Raw genomic sequence first — 27,627 nt, forward strand, 5'->3', positions numbered from 1 at the left:
ATCCGACTGTGAAATTAAGGTGTGACCGGTCATGGCGGGCGCGTCCACGGATATTTGAGATGCCAAATTTGATGTATCCGGTTGTATATGCTCTAAAGCAGAGTTGATATGCACCAGATTTTCAGTGCATGGGGCACTTTAAATTGAACTGCTCCAAAAAGGTGCTTAAAGATTTGAAAAATAAACTGATCTTTTACACGAATATGCATGCATTTGGTCTAATTACCCGTGAAATTTCGTTCAATAATGTGTTGTATTATGTGTTGCACAAAAAAGACAAAATTATATTGTGCAGATGTCACTATGTGCCCGTGCTCACATGTCACTTTTCTGAGATGATATGTTCTCTTTCTCAACTCACAACACGAAAGCAGAGCAGAGCAGGGTACAATTTTGTGAAGATTTTTCTTAATTATTTAATTATACTATTATATTAGTTATTATACTGAGGGATAATCCACAAAACAATTAATTAGATCACATTATTTGTATAGAACATACACACAAGTTTTTCACATGCTTAGTTACTTATTTTTTTCGTAAATACGCAAAGCTTGCGTATCATTGCATCGATAGAATGAAAGTAGAATGAGTATAAGACGGTGCAACAAATGGCACGAATGCATCCATGAGAAGGCGTGAACATGAGACCTGTAGCAGAGAGACACAGGATGCTCAGCCCAAACAAAGGAAAAAACCCACGGCTAAACCACCAAGCCTAGGTAGGGGCAAGTCGAACCGGCAAGACGCCAATCGTCTCCAGATCCAACACCTGGGACGCCTCGCGCGAGCAAGATGGCGCCTTCAAGAAGGGGAGCGACGTCGTGACGTCACCACCACTCGATAGGAAGAATCGGACCAAGGGTTCCCGCCGAGTTAGTGAAAAAAAGGGGTTTCCGTCGATGCTCGAAGAGGGGCACAGATAACGGCCATGGAAGCGTCTCCAAGAAGGGAACAACACATGCGGGAGCCGCCACTGCTAGCATCGGCAAGCCGAGCTGGGATTTCGCCCCGACATGAATCTGAGAAATTCCATTGCCGCAGATTAGGGTCTGAAGATGAAGAAATCGCTTCGCTGGTCGAGATCAACACCTTAGGGGTGGGTGGGATTGTTGTTGCCTCCCATGCGTGTCACTGGTGAAAATAAAAATCCTTCGGATTTGGGCGGCGACGGCGCTCCGGCGTCGTTCACCTTTTTGAAGGCGTCGCCTTTGGACAACAGAGGGTGGGCAATGATCTCGTGCAGGTGGTCAGCCGCTATTTGCGGTCGGTGTGTTCTTCACTGGTGCGCTGCTCAGTGGCAGGTGTGCCATGTGGCGTCATGCATTTTCTTCTCTCCGCGTCTTCGATTGTGCTTTCATCCGGCTGCTTGGGCCGTGTGTCGTGGTGTGTTTTGAAGGCGAGCGTCGCAATGGATGAGGTGTTTCGCGAGGTGAGGTGCTGGTGCCCGTCGTCCTACCTTGGGCATCTGGTTGTTCAATGTCCATGCATGCCCGGGGGCAACTCCGCCATGCCCTATGAGCTAGGGCGAGAGGGTAGGTGTAGCCTTCTTCGGTAGGGGAGACGGATGGCGTGACGCCGGTGTGGCCTCGGAGTTTTGATGACAGCTCCGGCGACAATTCACCTCCCTGGCTTTGTCTCCTCTTTGACAAGATCGCGACGTCGACCGAAGACATCGTTTTGTGCATCCTTTTGCTGTTTTGTGTGCGTCCGTGTTAATGTTGTTTGTGTCTGCGTGTGTTGTGTGGCCGGCTGGTATGTAAGAGCGTCATTGATTCAACGCCGGGCCTCGGTCTTGTTTCTAAAAAAAAAGTACGCAAAGGAAATAATAATAATGCGAGCAATCAAACGTGTTCTTACTGGCAGAAGTGACAGCCGTACTGTTTTAACACTGCGCTGTCCGTGTGCCTCCGTCCCCACCGTTGATTTCAAACGCGAGGTGCGCCAATGGAGGCACAAGTGCTGCTCACGCGTCACGCACCAGAAAGGCGGGCCCCACTCGCCAGCCGTCGGTCGCCCGCAGCTGGAAGCAGCAGCAGCACAAAGCCGAGATCCAACGGCTCCGGCTCCCTGCTCCCGGTCCACACCCCAGACCCACCATCCACCACGTCCAACCGCCACAAACCTCCCGGCCCCACCCGCAGCCGCCCATCCCGCCTCCGCGGGGCCCACGCCGGCGCAGCAAGGCCCGGTTCACCTAGCTCGCGCCCCGCCCCCGAACCCACATATAACCTCCGCTTTTAAAATCCTTTTTAGCTTAACCCATTTTCTCGGTTCCTCCTCCTCTCCCCACTCCGGCAAGCAGATCCCCACCCCCACCGCCACCGCCGCCGTCCACCTGCTCCCGCTCGCCGCCGGCGACCACCGCACGCGGAGCGGCGGGGGGAGGGGCCTCGCCCGAGATGGCGACGATGGGGAGCCTGATCGGGCTGGTGAACCGGATCCAGCAGGCGTGCACCGTGCTCGGCGACCACGGCGGCGGCGCCGGGGGCTCGCTCTGGGAGGCGCTCCCCTCCGTCGCCGTCGTCGGAGGCCAGGTACGCCCCCGCCCCCGCCCCCGCTCGCCCCCCCAGATCCGCCGGCCCCGCGCCCAGATCTGCCCGCTCGACCGCTCACTCATTGCCTGCGTTTTCTCGTGCCTCCAGAGTTCCGGGAAGTCGTCGGTGCTCGAGAGCATTGTCGGGAGGGACTTCCTGCCCCGTGGATCTGGTAATCCCGCGCCGGATCGCCATTTTTTCTTTCAAGTAGTCGGTCCTGAGCCACTGAATTGCGTTATCGTTGGCTTGATCAGGGATCGTGACGAGGAGGCCTCTAGTGCTGCAGCTGCACAAGACCGAGGGCGGCCAGGAGTACGCCGAGTTCCTCCACGCCCCGCGGAAGCGCTTCTCCGACTTTGGTAAGAGGCCTATGCTCCGTTGTGCCTGCTTGCAGCCCAGCAGCTTGTATAGTTTCTTCAGTTCAAATTGTTAGTTAGTGTTGTCAAAATCTGCTCTCAGTTGCAATTAGTTTCTTCAGTTCAAATTGTTAGTTAGTGTTGTCAAAAGCTGCTCTCAATTGCAATTATAACCGACCCAAGAGAAACATGTAAGAAAGCATCCTGCATTCCCTAACTATACTTATTTCAATACATCTACAAATAAGTATAATACAGTTAGCATAAACACTGCCCTACTATTTTTGCCACTTTTGCATCAAAATATCCAACTGTTGAAACTGTAACCAACCCAAGAGAGATAGATAGAAGAAAGCATTCTGCATCACCTTCTTATACTTGGTGCACTGAACTACTCCCTCCGTTCCCAAATATAAGTCTCTTTAGAGATTCCAACAAGTGACTACATACGGAGCAAAACAAGTGAATCTACATTCTAAAATATGTCTACATACATCCGTATGTTGTAGTCCATTTGAAATGTCTAAAAAGACTTATATTGATCTATCTTCTGAAAATAAGTATGCACTTAGCATAAACACCGCCCTACTATCAAATGTATGTTCACAATTTTCATATCAAAATATTCAACTGTTGTATCTATAAATGGGGAAAGTATCATAGAATCATACCGCACGATCAAATATCTTTGTACGGTGTGAACTAAGGAGTAAATGACACTGTGGCCTACAACTCAGAAGTAATATTTGCCATTAGCATTACATGCTTCTCACTAGTGTAGTAATTGCGAACATATATTTGATTCCATAGGAACTAATGCCATTAGCATTACATGTTCTCACTAGTGTAATATTTGCCAATGACCAAGCATATAAGCTGTACTAGAGTACTCAACAATGAAAGAACATGTATAGTGCTATAACACATCTAAGAATTATGCGCAGTGTATAAATATTAAATACTTTGAAGACCCATGCATTATGACAACAGGTACTCCCAATGGTACATGGTGAGCATGTAGTATTTTAGTTTTCCTCATGCAGCAAACTTAGTTATTTGTAGCGCTCAATCAAATGAATTACATTGCTTTATCTTTTCTTTATGTACCATGAACAATAACTTCAATCTAGAATTGGGCAATTTCATTTGTGGAAGAATTAACTGCATTAGTTTGTGAAAGCGTGTGAACCAGTTCATTTTCCTGGCAGTTGTACTTGTTAAGTTCTGGGATGTTCACTGTTATTTAGCATGATAATCTTGATGTTTAATTGTTTTATTATTAGTGTAAGACATAAAAGCATATGTGATTACTGATCTGCCCTTTTGTTTGTTTGTATTGTGGTGATGTTAAGTTATTTTTTTGTTAAAACCTTAATGCAGCTGCTGTTAGGAAAGAGATTGCTGATGAAACTGATCGCATGACTGGAAAATCGAAAGCAATATCAAATGTTCCTATCCATTTGAGTATATATTCTCCACATGGTAAGACTTTGGTATTTGTTTAGATTTGTTGATGTGTATCTACTTCTCAAATTTATAGCCTTTTTTTGGCAAAATGTGTTCATGCTGCACTATTGCACGTACTCCTAAAGATTTCTATGTGCTGATTAGATATCTTAGTTTTTGTTATTTTATTTTTACCTTCTGAACTAGCTTAATTTGGAACCTTTTTTGTGCAGTTGTTAACTTGACACTTATTGATCTTCCTGGACTGACAAAGGTTGCTGTAGGTAATGTTTCCCTTATTGACTTAGCTGCTTCTTCTTTGGTTAGCATAAAATTCTTTATTGCATTATTATATAACTGTCCTAACTGCAACTATCTACTACAGAGGGGCAGCCAGAGTCTATTGTGCAAGATATTGAAAACATGGTCCGGACTTATGTTGACAAGGTAAAATAATCGCCGCTGTGGTTTGCTATACTGATTAGGCTAAAACATGAGTAATGCTTAGAACTGGCATAGCATAGCACGGAATATTCATGAAGTAAATGTAGCTCAAATAAATATGGTATTATAATGGTGCTGTCTCGGCATATATTTCTCCCTTCTGGGATTGGTATAATAAATTAAGAACCAGTCTTAAGTTTGTGTTCATTGTTGGTCTCTTGCTATATTTGTATCGCGAGTCCTGTTTTTATTTACATCATTACATGAGGCAAAGACGATTGACCATTTTGCTGGTTAAAATCTATAACTTTCTTGACCTCTTTTCTTTGTCTGGAAACTTCAGCCAAACTCTATTATATTGGCTATCTCTCCAGCAAACCAAGATATAGCAACATCAGATGCTATCAAGCTTGCTAAGGAAGTGGATCCTACAGGTGCAGTTTGAGTTTTGTTCCTGCAGCATTTCAAATCTACTTTGCATAAAACAAGAATTGTAAATATACCTTTTGTCGTTATCACGCCATGGTAATCTGGCAAGTTTCTTTTCTTTCTTTTGACATCCCTTTCCATTTTCAGGTGAAAGGACCTTTGGAGTTGTAACAAAACTTGATTTGATGGACAAGGGTACCAATGCTATTGATGTATGTGGTCTTGCAATTGCTATGAACTCATCCTCGATGAGCATATCACTTAAACTTTCCTTTCTTAATTGACCCTAGGTACTCGAAGGGAGGTCATATCGCTTGCAGCACCCCTGGGTGGGCATTGTCAACCGTTCACAGGCTGATATCAACAAAAATGTTGACATGCTCGCAGCACGTCGCAAAGAACAAGAGTACTTTCAAAGTAGTCCTGATTATGGTCATTTGGCACATAAAATGGGTGCTGAGTATCTTGCTAAGCTTCTGTCACAGGTTAGGTCATTTGCTCTCTAACTTTGCCAAAAATTTCAATTTTGCATAAACTGTTTGCTGATGTATTTCCATTTATTTATCCAGCATTTAGAGGCTGTGATCAAAGCCAAAATTCCAAGTATTATATCAATGATCAACAAGACAGTTGATGAAATTGAAGCTGAGTTGGATCGACTTGGTAGGCCAATTGGAGGTGACGCTGGGGTAAGAATTACCATAGTAACATAAAAGCTGAAAAGTAATTTGCGCCACAGCTTGGAATGTTCATTTACAGTGATGTTAATGGCAAGCACATTCTATATTCCCGAACAACTTTTATATAACATTTCTCTCATACATTTAACATAATCGACAGGCACAATTGTATACGATATTGGACATGTGTCGCGCATTTGACCGTGTTTTTAAAGAGCACTTAGATGGCGGGTAAGATGTTCAACTAGCCATTTTGTACATGTGACTTTTTTACTTTCATAATAATGCCTTACATTCTGTACATGCTTCCTAGATATATGGTGAAGATACTGCAAGCATGATTTCCCTTTTTGTTTGGAAAAATGCTTCTAATAATTTACCTTTCTTTATCATTGTTACCAGTCGACCAGGTGGAGATCGCATTTATGGTGTCTTTGACCACCAGTTACCTGCAGCACTGAAAAAGCTTCCTTTTGATAAACATCTTTCGTTGCAAAATGTTCGAAAAGTCATTTCTGAGGCTGATGGTTACCAGCCCCATTTGATTGCTCCTGAGCAAGGTTACAGAAGGCTTATAGATAGTTCACTCAGCTACTTTAGGGGCCCAGCTGAAGCTTCAGTTGATGCGGTATAACTTTTTTATCCATGACTCCTTTTGAGGCTCCTTAATGTTTAAGCAACTGGTTCATGTTTCAGTAACTGATATATAAACAAACCAACTTAACTAATCTTCTCATGTTAGAATCTAGGTTCTAGCTTATGGTATTTATTCATTATAAAGTTAACTCAGGATATTGCTGGACTATGAGAAACTTCGGAAGTAGTATAATAAGGAACCATTATCTTGCCAAAGTACTGAACACGGGAGTGGTTTAGTAAGTCTGTTGCATGCTCAAATGGGGAAGCTGTGAGACTAGAGCGAGAATGGAATTTTCACATTTCTCATTTTTGACATATGGAGAATATGTGATAGCAATGCTTGTTCGGGAGCATAATTTTGTTAGCTACATGCACTTGCTGATGATCTCATAATTTGCAGGTCCATTTGGTATTGAAGGAGCTAGTCCGGAGATCGATTGCAGCAACAGAGGTGAGTGTTATTTTTTATTTTTGGTGAACTTTGGTTATGGATGAGTGATTGTCAGACGTCACTCTTGCCTTGGACTGTTTCTCATTTCTTATATATCATGGCTACATTGACTGTGCCAGGAATTAAAGCGTTTCCCAACGCTTCAATCAGATATAGCTGCAGCAGCAAATGAAAGCCTAGAAAGATTCCGTGAGGATGGCCGAAAGACAGTTATTCGTCTAGTTGACATGGAGGCCAGTTACCTAACAGTAGAGTTCTTCAGGAAACTTCCTACTGAACCAGACAAAGGAGCTAACAACAACACTCCAGCCAACGACAGATATCAGGACAACCATCTTAGAAGAATCGGTAAGTTACTATTCAATCTTTTCAAGGGACTATTGGTCAGGGCAACTGTTTTAGGATGAACACAAGAAGGCAATGAAGTCCTCAAATGACAGATCAAACAAGTTCCATGTGAATCAATTTTATATCTAGACAACCAATTACCAGTAGCTGGTGGTACATCCAGCTTTAGGCCCTGTTTGCATTGTTTAAATTTTTTCATGGTTCCTGTTTCATGTGAAATTTCTGCCTTCCAAACAGCATGCGTTTATATCTATCTTCAGATCGCATATTAACTTCTTGAAAGCATCATCGTAGAGTTGAGTTTAGAAAGTATTGCATTAACTACTCTTTATTCTCTCAATGGACAAATATTTTTTGTTCTCTCAATCACTACGTATACACCTGTTATGGCCGGCCGGCTTAGGCCCGCAAGTTATCTTAGTTTTTATTTTCAGATTAGGCAAGTTATCTTAGGTTGATTCTTCTACAAGTTATCTAGGATATAAATATAGGTTGTAAGACTCTTGTTGAAGGCAAGCAATAAGAAGAATATTATCTCCTATTGCCCGGCTCCCCGAGGAGCCGGAACCCTAGCCGCCAACAGCCCTAGCCGCCGCCCCTCTCCTAGCCGCGCCGGCGCCCTGCCGCCGGCGCGCCCGATCCTCGCCACGTCTCCCTCCATCCTTCCCTTACCACCTACGCCCTAGACCTGGTAGAGTACTTGATCCTACCAATTTGGTATCAGGTAACCGGGTTTCGACCATGTCTCCGCCAATTCCACCGCCACCACCACCGCTGCCCGCCAACTCCTCCACCACCGCCGCCTCTGCGCCGGGCGTCACGGCCTCGCTCTCGGCGGGCACCACTGCGTCGCTCTCAGCGCCGGTCCTAACGGCACCCGGCACCACGCCGGGCCAAGGGCAGCCACAGGCCCCCGTCCAACACTCGCCGCCGCCATCACCTCCCCCGCAGCCGCAACAGTTCACGCCGGAGGCCATGGCGGGCGTCCTCAACGACCTCGTCACCGCGGTTCAAGGGATCCGCCTCTACCTGGCAGGTCCGTACGGGCCGCCCCCACCACTCCATCCAGCCATGGCCGCGGGTCAGCAGGCGCTTCCGTGGTACTCGGCACCGGGGGCCATCACCGGACTCCATCCAGCCATGGCCGCGGGTCAGCAGGCGCTTCCGTGGTACTCGGCACCGGGGGCCGTCACCGGAGGCTACCCGGCGCTCCCCGCCCCAGCGGCCGCACCGCCGCCTTGGGCGCAGTGGCCGCCGCAGATCGCGCTGGCAGCCCCGCCACTTCTCGCCACCACGGGGCCGCAGTGGCCCACCTGGACCGCGCCGGCCGCGCCGTCCTCCGTCGCGCCCTACCTTCTAGCGGCCTCGGAGCAGGGTCCTCCACCGGCCCCGCCCAGCCCTAACCTGGGCACCGGCGCCTCGGAGCAGGGCCAGACCCAGCAGCTTCTTCCGGCGTCACCGCCGGCCCCCACGCCGCAGGCGTCGGTGCAACTCCACCAGGCGCCGCCGCCATCGACAGTACCACCACCCGCGCCTAGGGCTACGGGTCGGCCCCTGCACCAGGTGCAGTTTCCACCGTCACCATCGCCGATCCCCGCTTGGGCGACCGGCTCGTCTTCGGGGCCTGTCTACTCCATGGCGCCGGAACACCCGACGCCCTCCCTGCGGTTTGATCACCCCTCCAGCTCGGTGAACTACGCCCCGGCGCTTCCCGACCCGGCATACGCGCCGGCGGCAACTACGGCCGCCCCCGGGCACGGCGGGCCGACACCCCCTCGCTTCGCCAAACTGGACTTCGCCACCTACGAGGGCACGGAGGACCCCCTCAACTGGCTCAACCAGTGCGAGCAGTTCTTTCGAGGGCAGCGAGCGTTCGCTTCGGATCGCACCTGGCTCGCGTCCTATCATCTTCGAGGCGCAGCGCAGACCTGGTACTACGCCCTCGAGCAGGACGAGGGCGGCATGCCACCATGGGAGCGCTTCCGGGAGCTCTGTCTCCTCCGGTTCGGGCCTCCTATCTGCGGGAGCCGACTGGCGGCCCTCGGCCGCTTACCTTTCACATCCACGGTGCAGGACTACGCCGACCGCTTCCAGGCCCTGGCGTGCCACGCGCCGGGCGTCTCCGCCACTCAGCGCGCCGAGTTATTTGTGGGCGGTCTACCGGACCATATCCGCATGGACGTGGAGCTTCGGGGACCCCAGGATCTCCAGTCGGCCATGTATTACGCCCGCGCGTTCGAGTGCCGCGCGGTGGCCATCCAGCAGGAATCACCGTCCCAGACTACTGGGTCGCTACCCGGACCGGATTCCGTGCAGGGTCAGCCTGTGCAGGCTTCTGCGGCACCCCTTGCCGCGACCGCGGGGCGCCCGTTCCGCCGGCTCACCCCAGCTGAGATACTCGAGCGTCGCCGCCAAGGGTTGTGCTTCAACTGCGACGAACCCTACAAGCCCGGCCACGCCTGCCCGCGACTCTTCTACCTGGAGGTGGCAGACTACATTCCGGAGGACGTCGTCGCCGCTGACCTGGCCGCCCCAGATGTCAAGAAGGTGTTTGACGCTGGTTGATTACCTCGAAGAGTTCAAGCAAGCGCTTCCCCACCTTGCAGCTCGAGGACGAGCTGTTTGTGCAGGCGGGGAGAAGTGTTATGGCCGGCCGGCTTAGGCCCGCAAGTTATCTTAGTTTTTATTTTTAGATTAGGCAAGTTATCTTAGGCAAGTTATCTTAGGTTGATTCTTCTACAAGTTATCTAGGATATAAATATAGGTTATAAGACTCTTGTTGAAGGCAAGCAATAAGAAGAATATTATTTCCTATTGCCCGGCTCCCTGAGGAGCCGGAACCCTAGCCGCCAACAGCCCTAGCCGCCGCCCCTCTCCTAGCCGCGACGGTGCCTGCCGTCGGCGCGCCCGATCCTCGCCACGTCTCCCTCCATCCTTCCCTTACCACCTACGCCCTAGACCTGGTAGAGTACTTGATCCTACCAACACCTTAACAGAGTCGACAACAGTTTACAATATACCAGTATTAATGATGCCGTCCCTTTATTTCAGGATCGAATGTATCATCTTACATCAACATGGTTTGCGATACATTGAGGAACACAATTCCGAAAGCCGTTGTGCATTGTCAGGTGAAGGAGGCAAAAAGAAACTTGCTCAACCGTTTCTATGCGCATGTAGGAAGCAAAGAGGTATGTTTTTGCCAACTACTTACTGAATCTACTATTTTTCGCACATAAATGCAGAGATGCATTTGATCTTCCACTTCAATTTACCCACGCGCCAGTCAGTGGGTAAATTGAAAATTTTCACCAGACTTTAGTCTTGTGTATTTTTTAACCTTGTGTTGATTTGCATTTGCACAAGTAGTATTATAGCAACCTCCTGGGCATTGTACTAAAGCATCTCTCCTTGCTCTCCGTTTGTTTTTGCTTCCGCAACACAGAAGAAACAGCTGAGCGCGATGCTGGACGAGGATCCCGCGTTGATGGAGAAGAGGGATTCCCTCGTGAAGAAGCTGGAGCTGTACAAGTCCGCGAGGAACGAGATCGACTCGGTTGCATGGAAATGATCTGATCTTATCAAGCGTCGCGGCTGGAACAGATAGAACGTGTGTAGTAGAGATGCTCCATTCGTTTTGCATATGCTTTGTACACGGGCTTTCTTGCCGAGTGTTGTTTTGTGGCTACCGAAACACGGACAGACACCGTTGCTTCTTTGGCCATCCTTTGGCCTCCTGTATGATTCGTATATCGATATTAATTCAGATGATGTATTCTTTGTTCAAGTGGCGCCTTCCTCAGTCCTCACGATCCTCAAACTCATATGGTCGTTTCATGCCTTGACCCCCAGATGAACCGATTGGTGACTTACAGAGGAGTCACAATCTGTCTGCAATTGCTCTTGTATGGTTGTTTCACGCCTTGATCCCCAATTAAACCGATTGGTCACGAACAGCAGAAGAGTTACAAATCTGTCCACAATTCTGTCATTACATTGTTTAGCTATTGGAGGCGGCTCTTGAATTCTTCCCATGGCAGATCCTTCTCGAGGTACTCGATGTTGTTGGGGTCGAACGGGCCCTTCACCACGTCGACGGACTGTATGACGGCCCGCTCCGGGAGCACGCTCATGGCCGGGTCCGGCGCCGTCCTCCCGCTCAGGCTCGACGAGAAGCCCTGCCACAACGCACAGCAAGGCATATCCGTAACCAAATGCACCACGAGGAGAAGCGTCGTCAAAGCTCAAAAGGTACCTTGAAGACGAGCACGGACTCGAGGTCGCCGTCGACGGCGGCCGTGACGAGGAGGGCCAGGTCGCGCGCCCCCTCGCTGTAGGCCTCCAGCCGCGCCATCTCCTCGTTGTGCCCGTACTCCTCCTCGTCCTCCTCCTCTTCCTCGTGCCTCACCCGCCTCCTGGCGCCGCACGCCAACCGGGCAGGGCCTTGGGCAGAAGCTAGGCTGTGTGGCCGCTGCGGCTGGAACGGGGAGCGCCAGAGCGCGCGCTGGCGGTGGTGCTGCCGAGGCAGGGGGCACGGGCCGGTGGACGGCGAGACGCTGGCGGCGGCAGCGCAGTGCAACGCCATGCTCGTGCTGCTGGGCCGTGCGGGGCGACGGGCGTCGGTTGGGGAAGATAAGGGGGCGGCACGAGCCTCTCGGTCGTATTCGCGCGAGCGGTACAGCGCAGAGAGCGAAGGAGTCTCCAGCAATTTGCACGCACGGTTTTTTTTAACACAGACGCAAGCTTCATATACACGCAGATACACACACGCACAGCCTACCCTGTGAGCATCTCCGAATGACTGAGCCGGCATATCATTTTGAAATTTACGAAGTCACCGTAGGCACCTCGTCGTCGACGGGAACGTCTCCTCCCATTAAATGTGCATCGCCGGAAAATCCTGAAATAAATCCAAAAATAAATACGAGCATCAGGATTTAAACCCTGATAGACTGAGGATACCACAGTCCCTGTAACCATCCAACCACAGAAACATTGACGAGTGGTGAAGACATCATTTGCCGACGTGCTACGAGTCTTAGCCGACTCACCAAAACGTACCCCATCAAATGTCGGAGGACACGTTTGGACTTATCCACAAACAGGGCGAAGTCTACCCAACCACAACCACTCATCAAATGTCCGCCCCTTTGCCACATTATTTTTTGAATAAGACTAAATCAAACATCCTCTTTAGGTCACCTCCTACACATGGCGAAGCATCTTGTTCGGTCGGGAGCTGCTGCAACAGGGGGCGCAATGGGGCATTGGCAATGGAGCCGCTGTTCGAATAACGGGTGATCACTGGATAGCGTCCACGCCGCCAGACTTGCTGCAAATTGTGTCTCCAATACCGTCTACTGCTAAGGTCAAGTGTCTTTTGGATGAGTATCAACGTTCCTAGTGCAAGGAAACGGTCGAGCTTTCTTCCAGGACGAGATTGCCAATGAGATTTTGTTGCTTCCAGTTGGCCGACATGGCGACGAAGATTATGTGAGATGGCCTTAAACAAAAATTTGGTGAGTACTCAGTTCGCTCGGCTTGTAATTTGGCTCGAACTGCTCGGTTCCAAAAGGTGCATGGTGTCACTGGGCGTGAAATGACATCTGATGATGGGCTGCTAAGAAGAACTGAAAATCCATTTGGTCTATCAAAGCCCCTAACAAGATGAAAGTGGTTCTATGGAGACTTGCTCACGACTGCCTCCCATCCGGTGTCCAACTCCATCGTTGTCATGTGTCGACGTCTGACTTGTGCTGTTTTTGTGGCAAAATGGAAGGTATTGAGCACTCGTTGTTCTGTCCTTTTGCTTATGAGGTCTGGTCGCAGGTGAAGCAATCTTTTGACATCAAGTTATGGCGGTCTAATTTTTCTTGGCCAAGACAGTGGCTCTTCGATTTCCTCTCACGTTCTTCCGACTTAATGGCTATAGTCATGGTTGTGACTATTTGGCATATTTGGGAGGCGTGGAATTCTGTACGAAACAATGAAGATGAGCTGCACCCTGTTCGTACTGCTTTCAAGAGTAAATCTGATGTTTATCTGATCGTTTTACATCTATACAAACCAGACCCTGCGCATAGGCGTGAGAGCATTGCTTTAAGCACTGCTTGGTCTCTGCCGCCACCAGGTTTCCTTTTATTCATGTCTGATGCTGCGATCTTCTCTGAGCTAGGGAAGGTTGGTGCAGGGGTGGTCGCTCTAAATTCTAATCGTCAATGTGTTTTTGCCTGCCGAGAAGCTACCAATGGAAGGCATGTTCCTGAATTGGCCGAGGCCTTGGCTCTTTGCCGAGCTGTTTATCTTGCACGAGAGGAAGGATGCGACTCGGTAATCTTCGCCTCCGATTGCCTTTCCCTGGTGCAGAGGGTCAATTCTCCTGTCCGCGATCGTTCACTGGTGGGCTCAGTGGTGTCGGACATCAAATATGGCGCGTCGAGCTTCTCTTCTGTGTTGTTCAAGCATATTCATCGGCAGTCTAATGTTTTAGCTAAGTCTTGTATGAACTATGATGGTCTTTGTGTTTTTCATTCTGCTCCGGTTTGTATCCGGGAGACTCTATGTAACTATGTTGCTTGATTAATAAAGAGCCAACGTTTTCTAAAAAAACACATTTAAATTGAAAAGCACTCCTCGAAAGATCAATAAGTATTTAAAATTCATCATCCCAAAGCAGCGTTCATCTCAAGCTTCCTATCCTTGAGCTTGATCAACTTCTTCATATTGAGTTTCATCAAACAATGCATTATTGTAAAGGGCCCGCACTCCATCGTTTGGTACAATGTGCACACGCGTTCGGATTAGATAATGGCGGTGTGATCAACAAGTTGCAATATTGAACAAATCAATGAAATGACCAATCCATGAAGCAGCAAGAAGCAAAACTTACGAGCTCCTTAAGTGACGCGTCCATTGGCTATCTTATTCGCACTTACCCATACACACCGCAATACATGTAGTGCCTGGGTCGTTAGCGTCCCAGGCCTAGCTCCCAACCTTCGGTCCACGTTCGGACGTTTCTGGTGCGCACCGGACACATCGCTACAAGTGGAGAGCCCACCGCATCACAAAAGACTAGCATGAAGGGAGTGTCGCACTCTCTCTTATAAGGTTGTCCTAACCTCCTCCCGTAATTGAGGTAGGACTAAGTCACTGGCAACGCCCAATGGCCCAGCAACCTAACATGTGCTCATTGAACCAAACATGTACACTTTGCCAAAATGTCGCATTATGCCTTGAAGCTAGGGATGAAAATGGAGTGAAACGTTTCAGCTTTTCCGGAGGAAAATGAAACGGGAAGGAAATATGCAAAACGGAAACGGAAATTTGCAAAACGAAAACAGAAATAGAATTTTTTATGTGGAAATGGAAACAAAAACAACAATGTTCTCTGATGGAACACACGTGGAAATGGAACTTTCCGTTTTCGTGAATATAGAATTTCCGTTTCTACTATAGGCCCATGGCTGCTTTGTAGCCCAACTACCAAACAACACACAATGACATAATGAGCAGAATGAGCGATGAATCATTTAAGCACCAACTTTTATTACCACACACGTACTCAACTAGACCCTATACGAAATTGTCATGTACTACTATCCTATGTTGATAACACAACCATATTATTTTGTAGTCATGTTAATGCTTCCTTAAATTTTGTGTGTGTATTTCTCTATGATTCAAAGGGGGTTTTAAGTTCCGGTCAACACACAGTTTTGTTGCCGTGTGCACTCTGTATTTGCTCTGTGTCTGTTTTTACTAGTATCTGTTTTCGTATTCATTTCTGGGATTTTGTATTTGTTTTCGCTTCTGCAAAAAGGTAAAAAAATGTGATAGCACCCAGTTCCGTCTGTTTTCGCTCCGTTTTCATCCCTACTTGAAGCCCACACTTGTTGCTAATCATGCCTCACAAAACAATTCATCCTTCTCCACTGAGTGAGTAATCATGTTTCCTTCTAAGTCAACAATAACATCAAAATATTCTGCTACGGCATTTGGCCGAATACTTGTCGGATGCCATGGACGGCGTGAGTCAACAACAACAACATCAAAATATTCTGCTATGCATTTGGCCGAATACTTGCCCGATGCCATGGACGGTGCCGGTAAGGGCGGATAGTACCGGCGGAGGTCTGGGCGGTGGTCTTCGGCGACCAAGCACATGGGAGGGACGAAGTGTGTGTGTGTGGGGGGGGGGGGGGGGGGGGGGGGCAAAAGGGCTTTGGACGAGGTAGTTTGGTGGACCGGCATTGTTGAAGTAAATGACAGACATGAATCCTTCCTAGGTTTGGTTTCGGTTTGTGGGATTTCACACATCCAGACCGATCCAGACAAATTTAGTGACCACCACTGAATCGACTGTCCAGACATTTGCAGGCAAGGCAATTTGGTTATCCAAGTTGGAGTTGCCTTAGGCCAATCTCACCTCCGCATCGCCGTGAGCGAACAGATCGTGCATCAGCCACATTCAAATTGTGAAAACCAATCTGACACAAACATACAACATTCAAAAACATCTAAATAAACTATTCAAAGAAAGAACAATGAGATGGATGTCCAAAGCTATGTGGCATTCAGCACACCAGTGAATGATAAAATGGGGGTATACCTTAATTTGCACATACAGCTACATTTGCCTGCTTCCTGGAACCGGGAAACGAGCAGGCGAAAACCCAAATACAACAAAATTATTTGCTTGCGGCTGCCGTCTAATTCGAAAGGACAAAACAAGCTTATTAAGTATGCTCCGCTTCTCACACGTTACAGAAAAATGCACTGCTTTCAAGTTTCGCTGCTCCTCGGATCTAGCTAGGGTAGAGGCAGTCCAAATTTTATGCTCCCAACCAACCAAGCAACAACTGGTGAGTGAAATGGAAAAGCAACTAAAATCTCGTATGCCGACAATTTAACTTCTTCAAGGGGGCGTAACATAGAGTAGGGCCTCACTTCTTCAACAAGGTTGCGCTGCACTGAGCCATGATCTTGGAAGCCCGTGTGATCGCGTCGGTCATGTAGAAGTTCTCCACGGCAGCTTTGAATGGGGCAGGGCTCACTTGCTGCTTCACCGGAGGCTTCACCTCGGCAGAGATCACCGACGGCTCCCTCTCATCGACGCGCACAAGGTTTGGGGCCACCATGCTGATCCGGCTCCTCACAGCTGTGACGCTGTCGTAAGGCAGTGGAGCCCCGGCAACCTCGGAAAGAGCACGGACGATCTTCCAGTCATCCCTGGCATCACCAACTGTAGGCACAGCTGGGATGGTCCACTGGGTGCATCCCTCGGTGTTCTCATAGGTGCCTTCTTTCTCGCTAAATGCTGAAGATGGCAGAATAACATTGGCCCTGTACACGGCCTTGTCACCATGGTGCCCCTGGTAAACAACAAATGCATCCGCTGGAAGGTTGTCCAAGTTTACATCGTCGGCTCCCATCAGGTAAAGGAACTTTGCAGACTTGACGCTCTCGGTGGGATTAGCAACGAGGCCCAGATCAAGAGCTGCGGCCTGTGCAGCATGGAGCAATAGGACATTAAGGCCGTTCCAGTCCGGTCTCGTCACATTGAACTTCTTGGCTACGGTTTCAATTGTTGAGAACACAGCACCTTGGTCTTCTCGTTCAAATAACCCAGCTCCAGCGATGATTACTGGGTTCTTTGCAGACTTCAGTATTGAACAGAAAGGATGTCGGCCCTCAGCGATCTCGACAAGGGTATCTGGCCCTGTGCCAAGATGCCAAGTGTCATAGTTGAAGTCTGCTGGAGGACCAATGTAGCCCACCTTTGCTTGTGTTGCTCTAACAGTCTTCTGAATCCTTGCGTTCACCATAGCAGCTTCCACCCTTGGCTGTTTTATGGAGGCAAAAAAAAAATGTTACTCAGAATAGTTGGATGACCGAAAAGAAGGGGTGACAGAATATATGAAGGACAAACAGCACATCTCAATTCCCTTGGTCTCACAAGTTGGATATCAAACAGACTCGCAAGTAAATTCGTCTATTTAATGGTGGTTCACTGCTATGATATGCTTGAAGAAAGTAACCACAATTCTTTAGAAACATCAGCTGCATTATTACAAGTAGTATACTAGTAGCTATTGCGAAAAAGAAAAAACACCACTAGCAATGGTATATAATTAGAGGTTACTTTGTGCTCAACATGTTATGTTGTGACGTGTCGTGGAATATTTCTATTACGGGGTTGTTTTTATAAACTCAAGCAAGATATTGCTGCAATGGCTCTAAAAGATGCTTTCAAGCAGTTGCACATCCAAGAACGGAGGAATATACACTACCAGAACACCAAACTAAGCTTGTTAGATAAGGAAAGCAACTGAGAAATGATCATGAGCAAGAAAACCAGAGTTTTACCTGTGTGCCAACCAAAAGGAAGACATCAGCTTTCTCAAGACCAGCAATGCTAGTATTCATTAGGTAGTTTGATCGAATATCTGCTGGTGGATTCGGACCATTCCCCTCGCAGAGCACCTTATCCGAACCCATTTTATTAACAAAATCTTTCAGCGCCATCATGGATTCTGCATCAGAAAGTTTGCCAGCGACTCCGGTAATTTCTTCTGGCTTGACTTGATTCAAAACCTCAGCAACAACCGCAATAGCATCACGCCATGTCACTGCCTTGAACCTGCCATCAGGACCACGAATCATAGGGTCGTTTAGTCTTTGCCTCTTCAAACCATCATAACAAAACCGTGTTTTGTCAGATATCCATTCTTCGTTGATATCCTGCAATGATAAAAAAATGCTCAATCGGGTATTCATTTTCATAGCAAATAAATTAGCAGGCTAAGGATGGAAGGCTCAGTCAACTAGCCATTCCTTAAGCAAATTACATAGCAAAAGTATGTAAGAGCACTTTATATTACTCCCTAGTCTGTTTAGAGATTCCACTATGGACTACATACGGAGCAAAATGAGTGAATCTACACTCTAAAATATGTCTATATACATCCATATGTAGTTTGTAGTGGAATCTCTAAAAAGACTTGTATTTAGGAACCGAGGGAGTATGTTGTATTATATTTTCACAGTACACCAACATTTACTTCCATCTCTTTTAGGTCCAGAATCAGGAAGATCATTAATGTGAAGAAACAATGTTTTCGAGTCGACGAGTCGTTCTGGGGTAGCGACTCTTGACTAGTCGTGATTCATGGTCGACTAGTCGACATGAGTTAAGCAATAGGTACAGGGGAGGAGCAGCAGCAAGCCAGCAACCAGGGGGGAGGGGAGGAGCAGCAACCCAGCTTGCGGCGGCGCCAGCCGGCAGGATTGTGGGGCGGCGGCGGCGGCCAAGGGGCAAGGGAGAGGGTCGCAGGATAGGTTTGGATCGTTCGACTCAAAAACCTAGACTAGTCGATCAAGTCGCTCGACCAGCCAATGATTTGAGTTGACATGTTGAGTCGACTTTCAGTCACGACTAGTCGTTCGACTCAAAAACAGTGGAAGCAAATAAGACACGCTATGACAAATGCATTCAGTTACAATATGACTCTGCAAGAAGAACAAATCCTGAGAGCACTGTCAAGCTACTAATATTACAAAATATACCAAGGTAATCATGTGGGGCACAAAGCCTTTAGTCCCAAACAAGTTGGGGTAGGCTAGAGGTGAAACCCATAAGATCTCGCAACCAACTCATGGCTCTGGCACATGGATAGCAAGCTTCCACGCACCCCTGTCCATAGCTAGCATGGGAGAGGCAGCATTGGTAATCTAAAAAGCATGGACACGGCTGGAAGTGCCAAACTGCCATATTGATGCGGCGGGATACGGGGATACGCCAGGATTCATGAACTTTGCAGTATCACCCGAATTTTGATTTAAAAAAGAAGAAAAAAACAAATGGATATGCCGGGACACGGCCTGGCCCAAAACAGCCTCGGCCCAACCCAGGGCGACGCCTGGATTCAACCGGCGACCGCTGGCGCTACCCCCAGCAGCCTCTCCCCTCTCCTCTTTCCTCAATCTCTTCCTCTTTTATTCTTCAGATTTGCTTGTGCTGCTGGATGTTGCTTGCTTGTGTTGCCGCTTATGCTGCTGCTGCTGCTGCTCATGCTTGTGCTGTTGCAGCCCATGCTTGTATTGTCTTCCAATTATGTCTTGTCTTCTAATCTTCTTTACTGTTTGTGATTGATGTGTTATGCAAGATGGATGGAGCTTGCAACGACGACATGACATGGGAGAATGAGGAACTCGATAAAAGAGACAGCAAATGGGGCACTATTCTCTATTCTGATCTCTTTCTCATTAATTTTCTGTCTTAAATGTATATTACATGGCATATTTTTATTTTATTTTATACATACTCGCCGTATCCCGAATGGCTGTTTTTGAAAAACGCCGTATCCCGTATCCCCGTCTTTCCATCCCCGTGTCCATGCTTTTTAGTTGATAATAATACAACGGTTTAACTGTTAAGTAACAGTTTAATGCATATGGAGCAGTTAACCTAATAATTTAAGCACACACAGTAATTTGGATGTTCATTTAACAACATTGAACAATCTTTCGACAAGAGTTATGGATGCCATTCTGAGAAAGCATGACAGAAATTTCCGTAATGACCATATTTTAATATTTATAATGTTCCCAGAAGCATAAGCACTAGAAGGGCAGGAGGTATCGCCTAGCACCTAGTTACTGATTACATGGGCAAGACAGTCGCGCTTAAGGTAGGAGGGTGGTGCCTAGTGCCTACAAGCCTTCTTCATACGCTAGGCAACCTTTTACGACAGACTTAGCATATGTTATGGCTTCTGGGGGTTCACAACATGGTTAATAACTTAATATAGTAATATTACCATGAAGTATCAGGCAGTATGACCATACGAAACAGGAAAAATTACAAAGAAGCAGAGAATAAGCAAACCTCATTGAGACGAGGAACAATGCGCATAACTTCAGGACCTCTGCTGTCAACACGTATGTTGGACCCTACTGCATCAGTAACATCAATAGTCTCAGTGCCCTTCATCTCCCAGTTCCTAGCTTTAAATGCAAATGGCTTGGATGTAAGAGCTCCAACGGGGCAGATATCAATAACGTTTCCAGATAGTTCACTTGTCATAAGTTTCCCCACATATGTTCCGATTTCTTCACCACTGCCACGGCCTAACATACCCAGGTCCTGAACACCAGCAACCTCAGATGCAAACCTGACACACCTGTAAGATGAGAGAAATTTGAAAATTACATATTAGCAAAAGGTAAAGGTAAACTAGAGCTTGCACAGGTAGCTAAACTATTTTGCACAAAGGATGATGCGTTACTGCAATAATAATGTCAATAAAACAATACATGACAACATAAATGTGACGGCACAATGACAACACGAACTAAGAACCAGTAAAATTATTCATACTGAAGCACATGAATATATTAGGAGAGACGTTCTCCTCGACCAGTTGTTAACCTTAATAAGTTTCCTCAATAAGCTCTTAACCTAACAATGCTAGAAATATGAATCACCTACATTAGTGGAAACATAGAGAAACCAGATAGGCATGATTTTACATAAAGTGAATACTCATAAACATTGACCAAGAAGCACCAAAAACATCACCTTGTGCACTGGATGCAACGGGTCATCACCGTCTTCACCAGAGGGCCCAAATTCTTATCCACAACCGACCTCTTCATATCGGTGAAGCGACCACGGTCAGCCCCAAAGGCCATGGACTGATCCTGGAGATCGCACTCCCCACCCTGATCGCAGATTGGGCAATCCAGCGGATGGTTCATCAACAAGAACTCCATGACTCCCTCCCTTGCCTTCTTCGCAATTGGTGTGTCGGTCTTAATCTTCATCCCTAATCCAACAAGGCAATCCAAGGTCAGGAACTCCCGCAAATCTTACTAGAAATCACACACGCTTGAATGATCATTCAGTACCCCTGCAACAACTATCTAAGAAGATGTTTCTCTTCTCTAAAAGCATTACTAATTAAACGAAATGTTCGTGAGAACCCTAAGGCGCTGATTGTCTATGAGCTGAACGGATCTGAGAGGCCGATGTGCATAACACGCTGAGAAGAAGAATCAGAATGGGGGCGCGGCGGCGGCAACGGGGTGACCTGGGAGGGCGGGCATGGCGCAGGAGGCGACGGGCTTGGGCGACTTCTCGACCTCGACGAGGCACATGCGGCAGTTGCCGGCGATGGAAAGGCGGCTGTGGTAGCAGAAGCGCGGGATGTCGACGCCGGCGACCTCGCAGGCCTGGAGCACGGAGAAGCCCTTGGGGATCCGCACGGCGTGGCCGTCGACGAACACCTCGAGCGCGTCCTCCGGGTTGGGCGGCAGCTCGACGCGGGCCCCGCCGACGGGCTCCCGCGGCGGGGGCAGCTCCGGGTCGGCGGGCGCCACGGCCGCGCCGGCCTCGGGCGAGCCCGCGGCGGGCGTCGACGAGATCCAGCGGCAGGACGCGCCGCGCGACGACGGCAGGTACGGCTTCGAGTGGCGCAGCGCCCGCGCGAGGAAGGACATGGCGGCGGCGGTGGGCGGCGGCGACGGCGAGGCGATTGGATCGCGCGGAGGCGGGGGGGAGACCGTGTGCCCCTTGGCTGGTGTGGGTGGTGGAGATGGGGGCGAGGTGTCTCGACGAAATGGAGGCTGCGCGCACCGAACGTCTCTATGACGGGTGGGGGCGGGGGAGCGGGGCCCACGGGCAGTGAGAAGGGGGGTTCGTGGGGGTGGGGAGGCCGCGTGGGCGTCGCAGTTTTGTGCAGTGTGGTGTGTGGGGGGTTCCTGGATGGACGCGGTGTACGCGGGTAGACGGTGAGGGGCTGGACGGGGGTACCGTTGTGCTGTGGGTGTAGTCCACGGGTGTACGTGGTCCACATGGACACGCGATGGATTTCGTGAGAGAGGGCTTTGTCAGTCACCTGTGCTTTCCACACGCCCAGGAGAGTTTTGGTCTTTCGAATTTGGTTCAACGAGAACAATGTTCAAACCAACAAGAACTAGTTGCATGTTTGTGCCTTGGTTGTCCAGAAACAACAGATATAGACGTTAAGACATTGATCGAACTTTCTTGATTTTCCAGAAAACTATGAGACAAAAAAAATTATTTTTAATATAAATATTGTAGAACGATTGCTCTACGGTTTTCGGTTAAAAAAAAGGAATATGAGACAAAGTTTTTCTAGAAACGATTTGCAAACAATCCGTGATGTGCTGGCAGGGACTTTCATTGGCATTTTGTACTTGCGAGAGGGAAACCTGGGGGCCTTTTGTTGGGGGTTAATTGTACCACCCTTGATGTGATTTCTGAAGATGAGGGGGAATATCATATTAAAATGATTGTTCAAGATGTTAAACACAGGTTCATTGGGGACCTTGTGTCGATTTATGGTGATGCACAACCTGAGAGGAAAGCTAGATTTCTAGCTGAACTTTCTAGAGTTCTACATTATTGTCTAAACCCTGTACTTATAGGGAGATTTTAATATAATTAGATAAGCTTGTAAGAAAAATAAATGTAGGACTCATGTACATTGGAGCTTTATCTTTAATGATGTACTGGAGCAGACTGGTTTGAGAGAGCTTGATTTGCATGGCAAAAAATCCTGACTGAAGAATCCTGTGTTGTGTTCATTGGGAGGAGAATTATTCTCTGACTGAAGGAACAACTTTAGTTAGGGAGAAATCCGATCACACACCCTTTTTTATAGACACAGGGGGTGTGCCAAAAACTGATCCCATATTCAGATTTGAAAACTCTTGGTTTTTAAGAGAGGGTCTGGATAAAAAAATTATAGATACTTGGAATGATCCTAGTATGGTGGTATCTAGTTTTGATAGATGGCAGCAAAAAATGAGGAACTTGAGACGTAGGTTAAAATGTTGGAACAAGAATATGAATGCTTGGTATAGGGAGCTGGAAAAAAAATATTAGGGCAACTAGATGCAATTGAAAAAAAAAGTGAGATATATGGATTAACTGTTGCTGCTAGACAATAACTAATGGAGTTGAGAGCTCAATTGGATATGCTATTAAAATAGGAGGAAGCTAAATGGAAACAAATAGCTAAAATTGATGAGCTCTTTGAGGGAGATAGTAATACTAAGTTCTTCCATGCTAAAGCTAATGGGAGAAGAAGGGAAAATAAAATTAATAGTTTGGATCAAGATGAAGGGAGCATAGAGGGAGAGAAAAACATCATGGTACATATTACAAATTACTGCAAAAACTTATTTGGACATCCAGAAAGATCTACTATTGCTTTGGATACTTATGATACTAGAACTATACCTAGAGGGGATGGTGTTAGCTTGATAGATGAATTCACAATAGATGAGATTAAAATTGTTGTTTTGGGAATGGCACACAATAAATCTCCAGGTCCAATTTGTTTTACTATTGAATTTTATCAGCATTTTTGGGATCTGGTGAAATATGATATTAAGGATCTTTTTGATCATTTTCATATTGGTAAATTGGATATCTCTATACTAAACTTGGGATTATCACATTAGTTCCTAAGACCAAAGAGGCCAATCAAATACAAAAAATCAGACTCATTTGCTTGTTGAATGTTACATTTAAGATTTTTACAAAAGTACTAATGAATAGACTAAATGGTGTTGCAGGTGAAGTTATTTCACCAATATAGATTGCCTTTGTCAAGGTAGATATATTATGGAAGGGGTCCTTATTTTTACATGAAGCTTTGAACAACATACATAAAAAGAAGCAAAGTGCCCTGCCGTTCAAGGTTGATTTTGAAAAAAACATATGACAAGGTTAGATGGCCTTTTGTTCTACAAATGTTAAAAATTGAAAGGATTTCTAGATAGATGGATTGATTGGATTATGCACACTATTAGGGGGGGGGTATTGTGTGTTAAAGTTAATGATAATATGGGAAAAATATTTCCCTACACATAAAGGATTGAGACAGGGAGATTCTATACCCCCCTTAATTTTTTGACATGGTTGCTGATGCTCTGGCCATTTTGATGGATAAAGGCAAAGCAAATGGCTGGTTAAGGGGGTGTTAGAGTTGAATGTTGATAAAGGAATCAATATGCTTCAATGTGCAAATGATACAATTTTCTTATTGCAAGATGATTTTGATAGTGCAGACAACCTAAAATTTACACTCTGTCTTTCTGAATAGATGGCCGAGTTGAAAATAAAATTCCACAAAAGTGAGTTGTTTCTGTTTGGGGAAGCTGCTAATGAAACAACATAATTTGCCCAAATCTTTACATGCCCTGTAGGATGTTTACCTATGAAATATCTAGGACTACCTATAGATAAGAAAAGAATTAAGAATAAAAGCTGGGGGCCTCCTGAAGATAGAATGGAGAAAAAGTAGCAACTGGCAAGGGAGGTTGCTAGCAAGTGTTGGAAGATTCAGTTTGATTCAATCCTCTCTTACTAGGATTCCTTACCACATGATGCTTTTTATGGGCTTCTTGTGGGGGTGGACAAGAGAATGGATTATTTCAGAGCTAGACTTCTCTGAAAAGAGGAAATATCACTTAGGGAGATGGTCTGAAGTGTGCAAACATAAAGACTTGGGGGGCTTGGGAATACAAAACTTATCTTTAATGAATAAAGAAATGATGGTGAAATGGTGGTGGAAAATCTTTAACATTACTGGTCTTGGGCAGGAAATTCTTCTCAACAAAGGGGGCGGGGACCTGGCTAATGTTAGACATAGACAATGAGACTCCCAGTTATGGATTGAGCTTTTTAAGTATAAATATCACTTTCTTTCATTATGCAGATTTGAGGTAGGGAACAGGGAGAGTGTTAGATTTAGGGAAGATGGATGGATTAGTAATAGAGCTATGAAGGATGATTTCCCCATACTCTACAATTTGTGTGTTAACAAAATAAATCAGTTAAAAATATCCTTGATAAAGGGATAAATAATTTTGATTTTAGAAGAACTCTTTATGGAGATTCTTTGGAATTGTAGGAGCACATAAAGAAAGTTGCTCAAATGTGATCTTGAGTGGGGACAGAGATAAAATTTTCTGGACCCTAGATACAAAAAGGGATTTGCATTGTTAAATCTTACTACATGTTTTTGATTAAGAGTGGGGGTAAAATACCCACATAAATTCATGTGGAAGACTAAGATTGAAAGCACAAGTGCTCCCTAGGTGACTTTTACCTAGTATGTTTCAGATAAAGTTCAACAATGGAGTGGCATGGACTAGAGGATGTGGAACCCCTTCAAGACGCTAAGGACAAAGGATTGGCTCAAGCTCAAAGCACAAGACTCTACATTTTCTATTTTAGTGATCCAAGATCACATTGAGTCTATAGGAAAAGCCAATACTATCAAGAGGGGATGAGGTGTTGCTTAATGGCTTGCTTGCTCAAAGTGCTTAGTGATATGCTCCAAAGCCCTCAAACACTCTCTCACATCCACATATGACCCAAACCAAAAGTCCAACTCGCCCCACCGATTCTATCTATCCGGCGCCACCGAGTTCAGTTGTCATAGCCACTGCCACAAAACCCTAATCAAGTCGGTCTCACCGATAGAGATCTCGGTCTCACCGAGATGGGATTGTAATCTCTCTGTATGTATCCATTACCAAAACCGGTCTCACCCAGTTTGTGTAATCGGTCCTACCGAGATTACAATGCAAACTCTCTATTCCTCTTTGTAACATTTCGGTCCAACCGAGATGAGCGAATCGGTCCCACCGAGTTTGCCTGACCAACTCTCTGGTTAGCTTATTACCAAAATCGGTCTCACCGAGTTTGTGTAATCGGTCTCACCGAGTTTGTGTAATCGGTCTCACCGAGATTATGTTATGCCCTCACCCTAACCACATCGTCCCCACCGAGTTGACATGTCGGTCCCACCGAAAATCTTAATGGTCACATTATTTGCTAAATCGGTCCGATCGAGTTTCATGATTCGGTCCCACCGAGATTGGTAAGTTGTGTGTGATGGTTAGATTTTGTGTGGAGGCTATATATACCCCCACCCACTCTTCATTCGTGGAGAGAGCCATCAGTACATGCCTACACTTCCAACATACATTTGCTGAGAGAGAACCACCTACACTTGTGTTGAGGTTAAGATATTCCATTCCTACCATATGAATCTTGATCTCTAGCCTTCCCCAAGTTGCTCTCCACTCAAATATTCTTTCCACCAAATCCAAATCCTGTGAAAGAGAGTTGAGTGTTGGGGAGACTATCATTTGAAGCACAAGAGCAAGGAGTGCATCATCAACACACACCATTTGTTACTTCTTGGAGAGTGGTGTCTCCTAGATTGGCTAGGTGTCACTTGGGAGCCTCCGACAAGATTGTGGAGTTGAACCAAGGAGTTTGTAAGGGCAAGGAGATTCCCACTTCGTGAAGATCTACCCTAGTGAGGCAAGTACTTCGTGGGCGACGACCATGGTGGGATAGACAAGGTTGCTTCTTTGTGGACCCTTCGTGGGTGGAGCCCTCCATGGACTTGTGCAGCCGTTACCCTTCGTGGGTTGAAGTCTCCATCAACATGGATGTACGATAGCACCACCTATCGGAACCACGACAAAAACATCCGTGTCTCCAATTGCGTTTACACACTCCAATCCCATCCCTTTACATTCTTGCAAGTTGCATGCTTTACTTTCCGCTGCTCATATACTCTTTGCATGCTTTCTTGTTATGTATTGTGAATGTTAAACTTGTGCCAAAACTCCACTTAAATTTAAAGAAATTAAAAATTGCAACTTTTCTCACTTAGTGTCTAATCACCCCCCTCTAGACACCTCTTCTCGATCCTTTCAATTGGTATCAGAGCATTGGCCTCCGTTGCTTTGGTTTAAATACCATTGGAGGAAGATGGATGAGTCTACTTTGGGGAGTCTTAGACATAGAGTGCCTATACTTGATGGAGAGTACTTTTATGAGTGAAAAAATGAGATGCTTGTGATTTTCAATGAATATCATTTGAACAAGTACATTACTAGCCCTTGTGCATCTCATGTTGATCCTATGCATCCTACTCTTGATGAGTCAATTGACATGATTCGCAATCTTAGAACTATTGATCTTATCACTAGAGGTTTGCCTAGAAACTTGATAGCTTGCTTGCCTACTCTTAAGTGTGCCTACACCATATGGAAATTTTTTGAGGAACGTTTTCCAAATTATTCGTTGAAAAATCTAGATGAAATTCTCCATAAGTCTATTTCCTTGAGTAAGATGAATTCCAATGATCCTATGTTTGGTGATTGTCTATTTGAGCTTACAAATCTTATGCATGCCAAAGGAGATGTTGGAATTATTAGCGATATTATTTCCGAAGCTA

The 27,627-nt window shown here is 46.6% G+C and overlaps 3 protein-coding genes across 3 annotated transcripts; 1 reads left to right on the forward strand and 2 right to left on the reverse strand.

The window, feature by feature from the left end:
- Positions 1 to 2,229: 2,229 nt before the first annotated feature.
- Positions 2,230 to 11,117, forward strand: LOC123090865 (phragmoplastin DRP1C). Its single transcript, XM_044512218.1, has 16 exons — positions 2,230 to 2,537; positions 2,646 to 2,709; positions 2,792 to 2,896; positions 4,274 to 4,375; positions 4,573 to 4,623; positions 4,725 to 4,786; positions 5,127 to 5,217; positions 5,360 to 5,424; positions 5,503 to 5,697; positions 5,782 to 5,901; positions 6,053 to 6,123; positions 6,295 to 6,520; positions 6,932 to 6,982; positions 7,102 to 7,330; positions 10,382 to 10,521; positions 10,776 to 11,117. The coding sequence occupies exons 1-16, from the start codon at positions 2,403 to 2,405 to the stop codon at positions 10,899 to 10,901; spliced, it is 1,833 nt and encodes a 610-aa protein (XP_044368153.1). The 5' UTR covers positions 2,230 to 2,402; the 3' UTR covers positions 10,902 to 11,117.
- Positions 11,118 to 11,260: 143 nt separating this feature from the next.
- LOC123090866 (uncharacterized) lies at positions 11,261 to 12,037 on the reverse strand. The gene is made up of 2 exons (XM_044512219.1): positions 11,586 to 12,037; positions 11,261 to 11,508 (listed from the first exon to the last, which is right to left on the reverse strand). The coding sequence occupies exons 1-2, from the start codon at positions 11,913 to 11,915 to the stop codon at positions 11,335 to 11,337; spliced, it is 504 nt and encodes a 167-aa protein (XP_044368154.1). The 5' UTR covers positions 11,916 to 12,037; the 3' UTR covers positions 11,261 to 11,334.
- A 3,885-nt stretch (positions 12,038 to 15,922) lies between these two features.
- On the reverse strand, positions 15,923 to 21,918 carry LOC123090867 (NADH dehydrogenase [ubiquinone] iron-sulfur protein 1, mitochondrial). Its single transcript, XM_044512220.1, has 5 exons — positions 21,424 to 21,918; positions 20,913 to 21,159; positions 20,220 to 20,514; positions 17,699 to 18,073; positions 15,923 to 17,175 (listed from the first exon to the last, which is right to left on the reverse strand). Exons 1-5 carry the CDS (start codon positions 21,830 to 21,832, stop codon positions 16,276 to 16,278), a joined length of 2,226 nt encoding a protein of 741 aa, XP_044368155.1. The 5' UTR covers positions 21,833 to 21,918; the 3' UTR covers positions 15,923 to 16,275.
- Positions 21,919 to 27,627: the final 5,709 nt, after the last annotated feature.

The sequence above is a fragment of the Triticum aestivum genome, chromosome 4B (assembly GCF_018294505.1).
Source record: "Triticum aestivum cultivar Chinese Spring chromosome 4B, IWGSC CS RefSeq v2.1, whole genome shotgun sequence".
Classification (NCBI taxonomy): Eukaryota; Viridiplantae; Streptophyta; class Magnoliopsida; order Poales; family Poaceae; genus Triticum; species Triticum aestivum.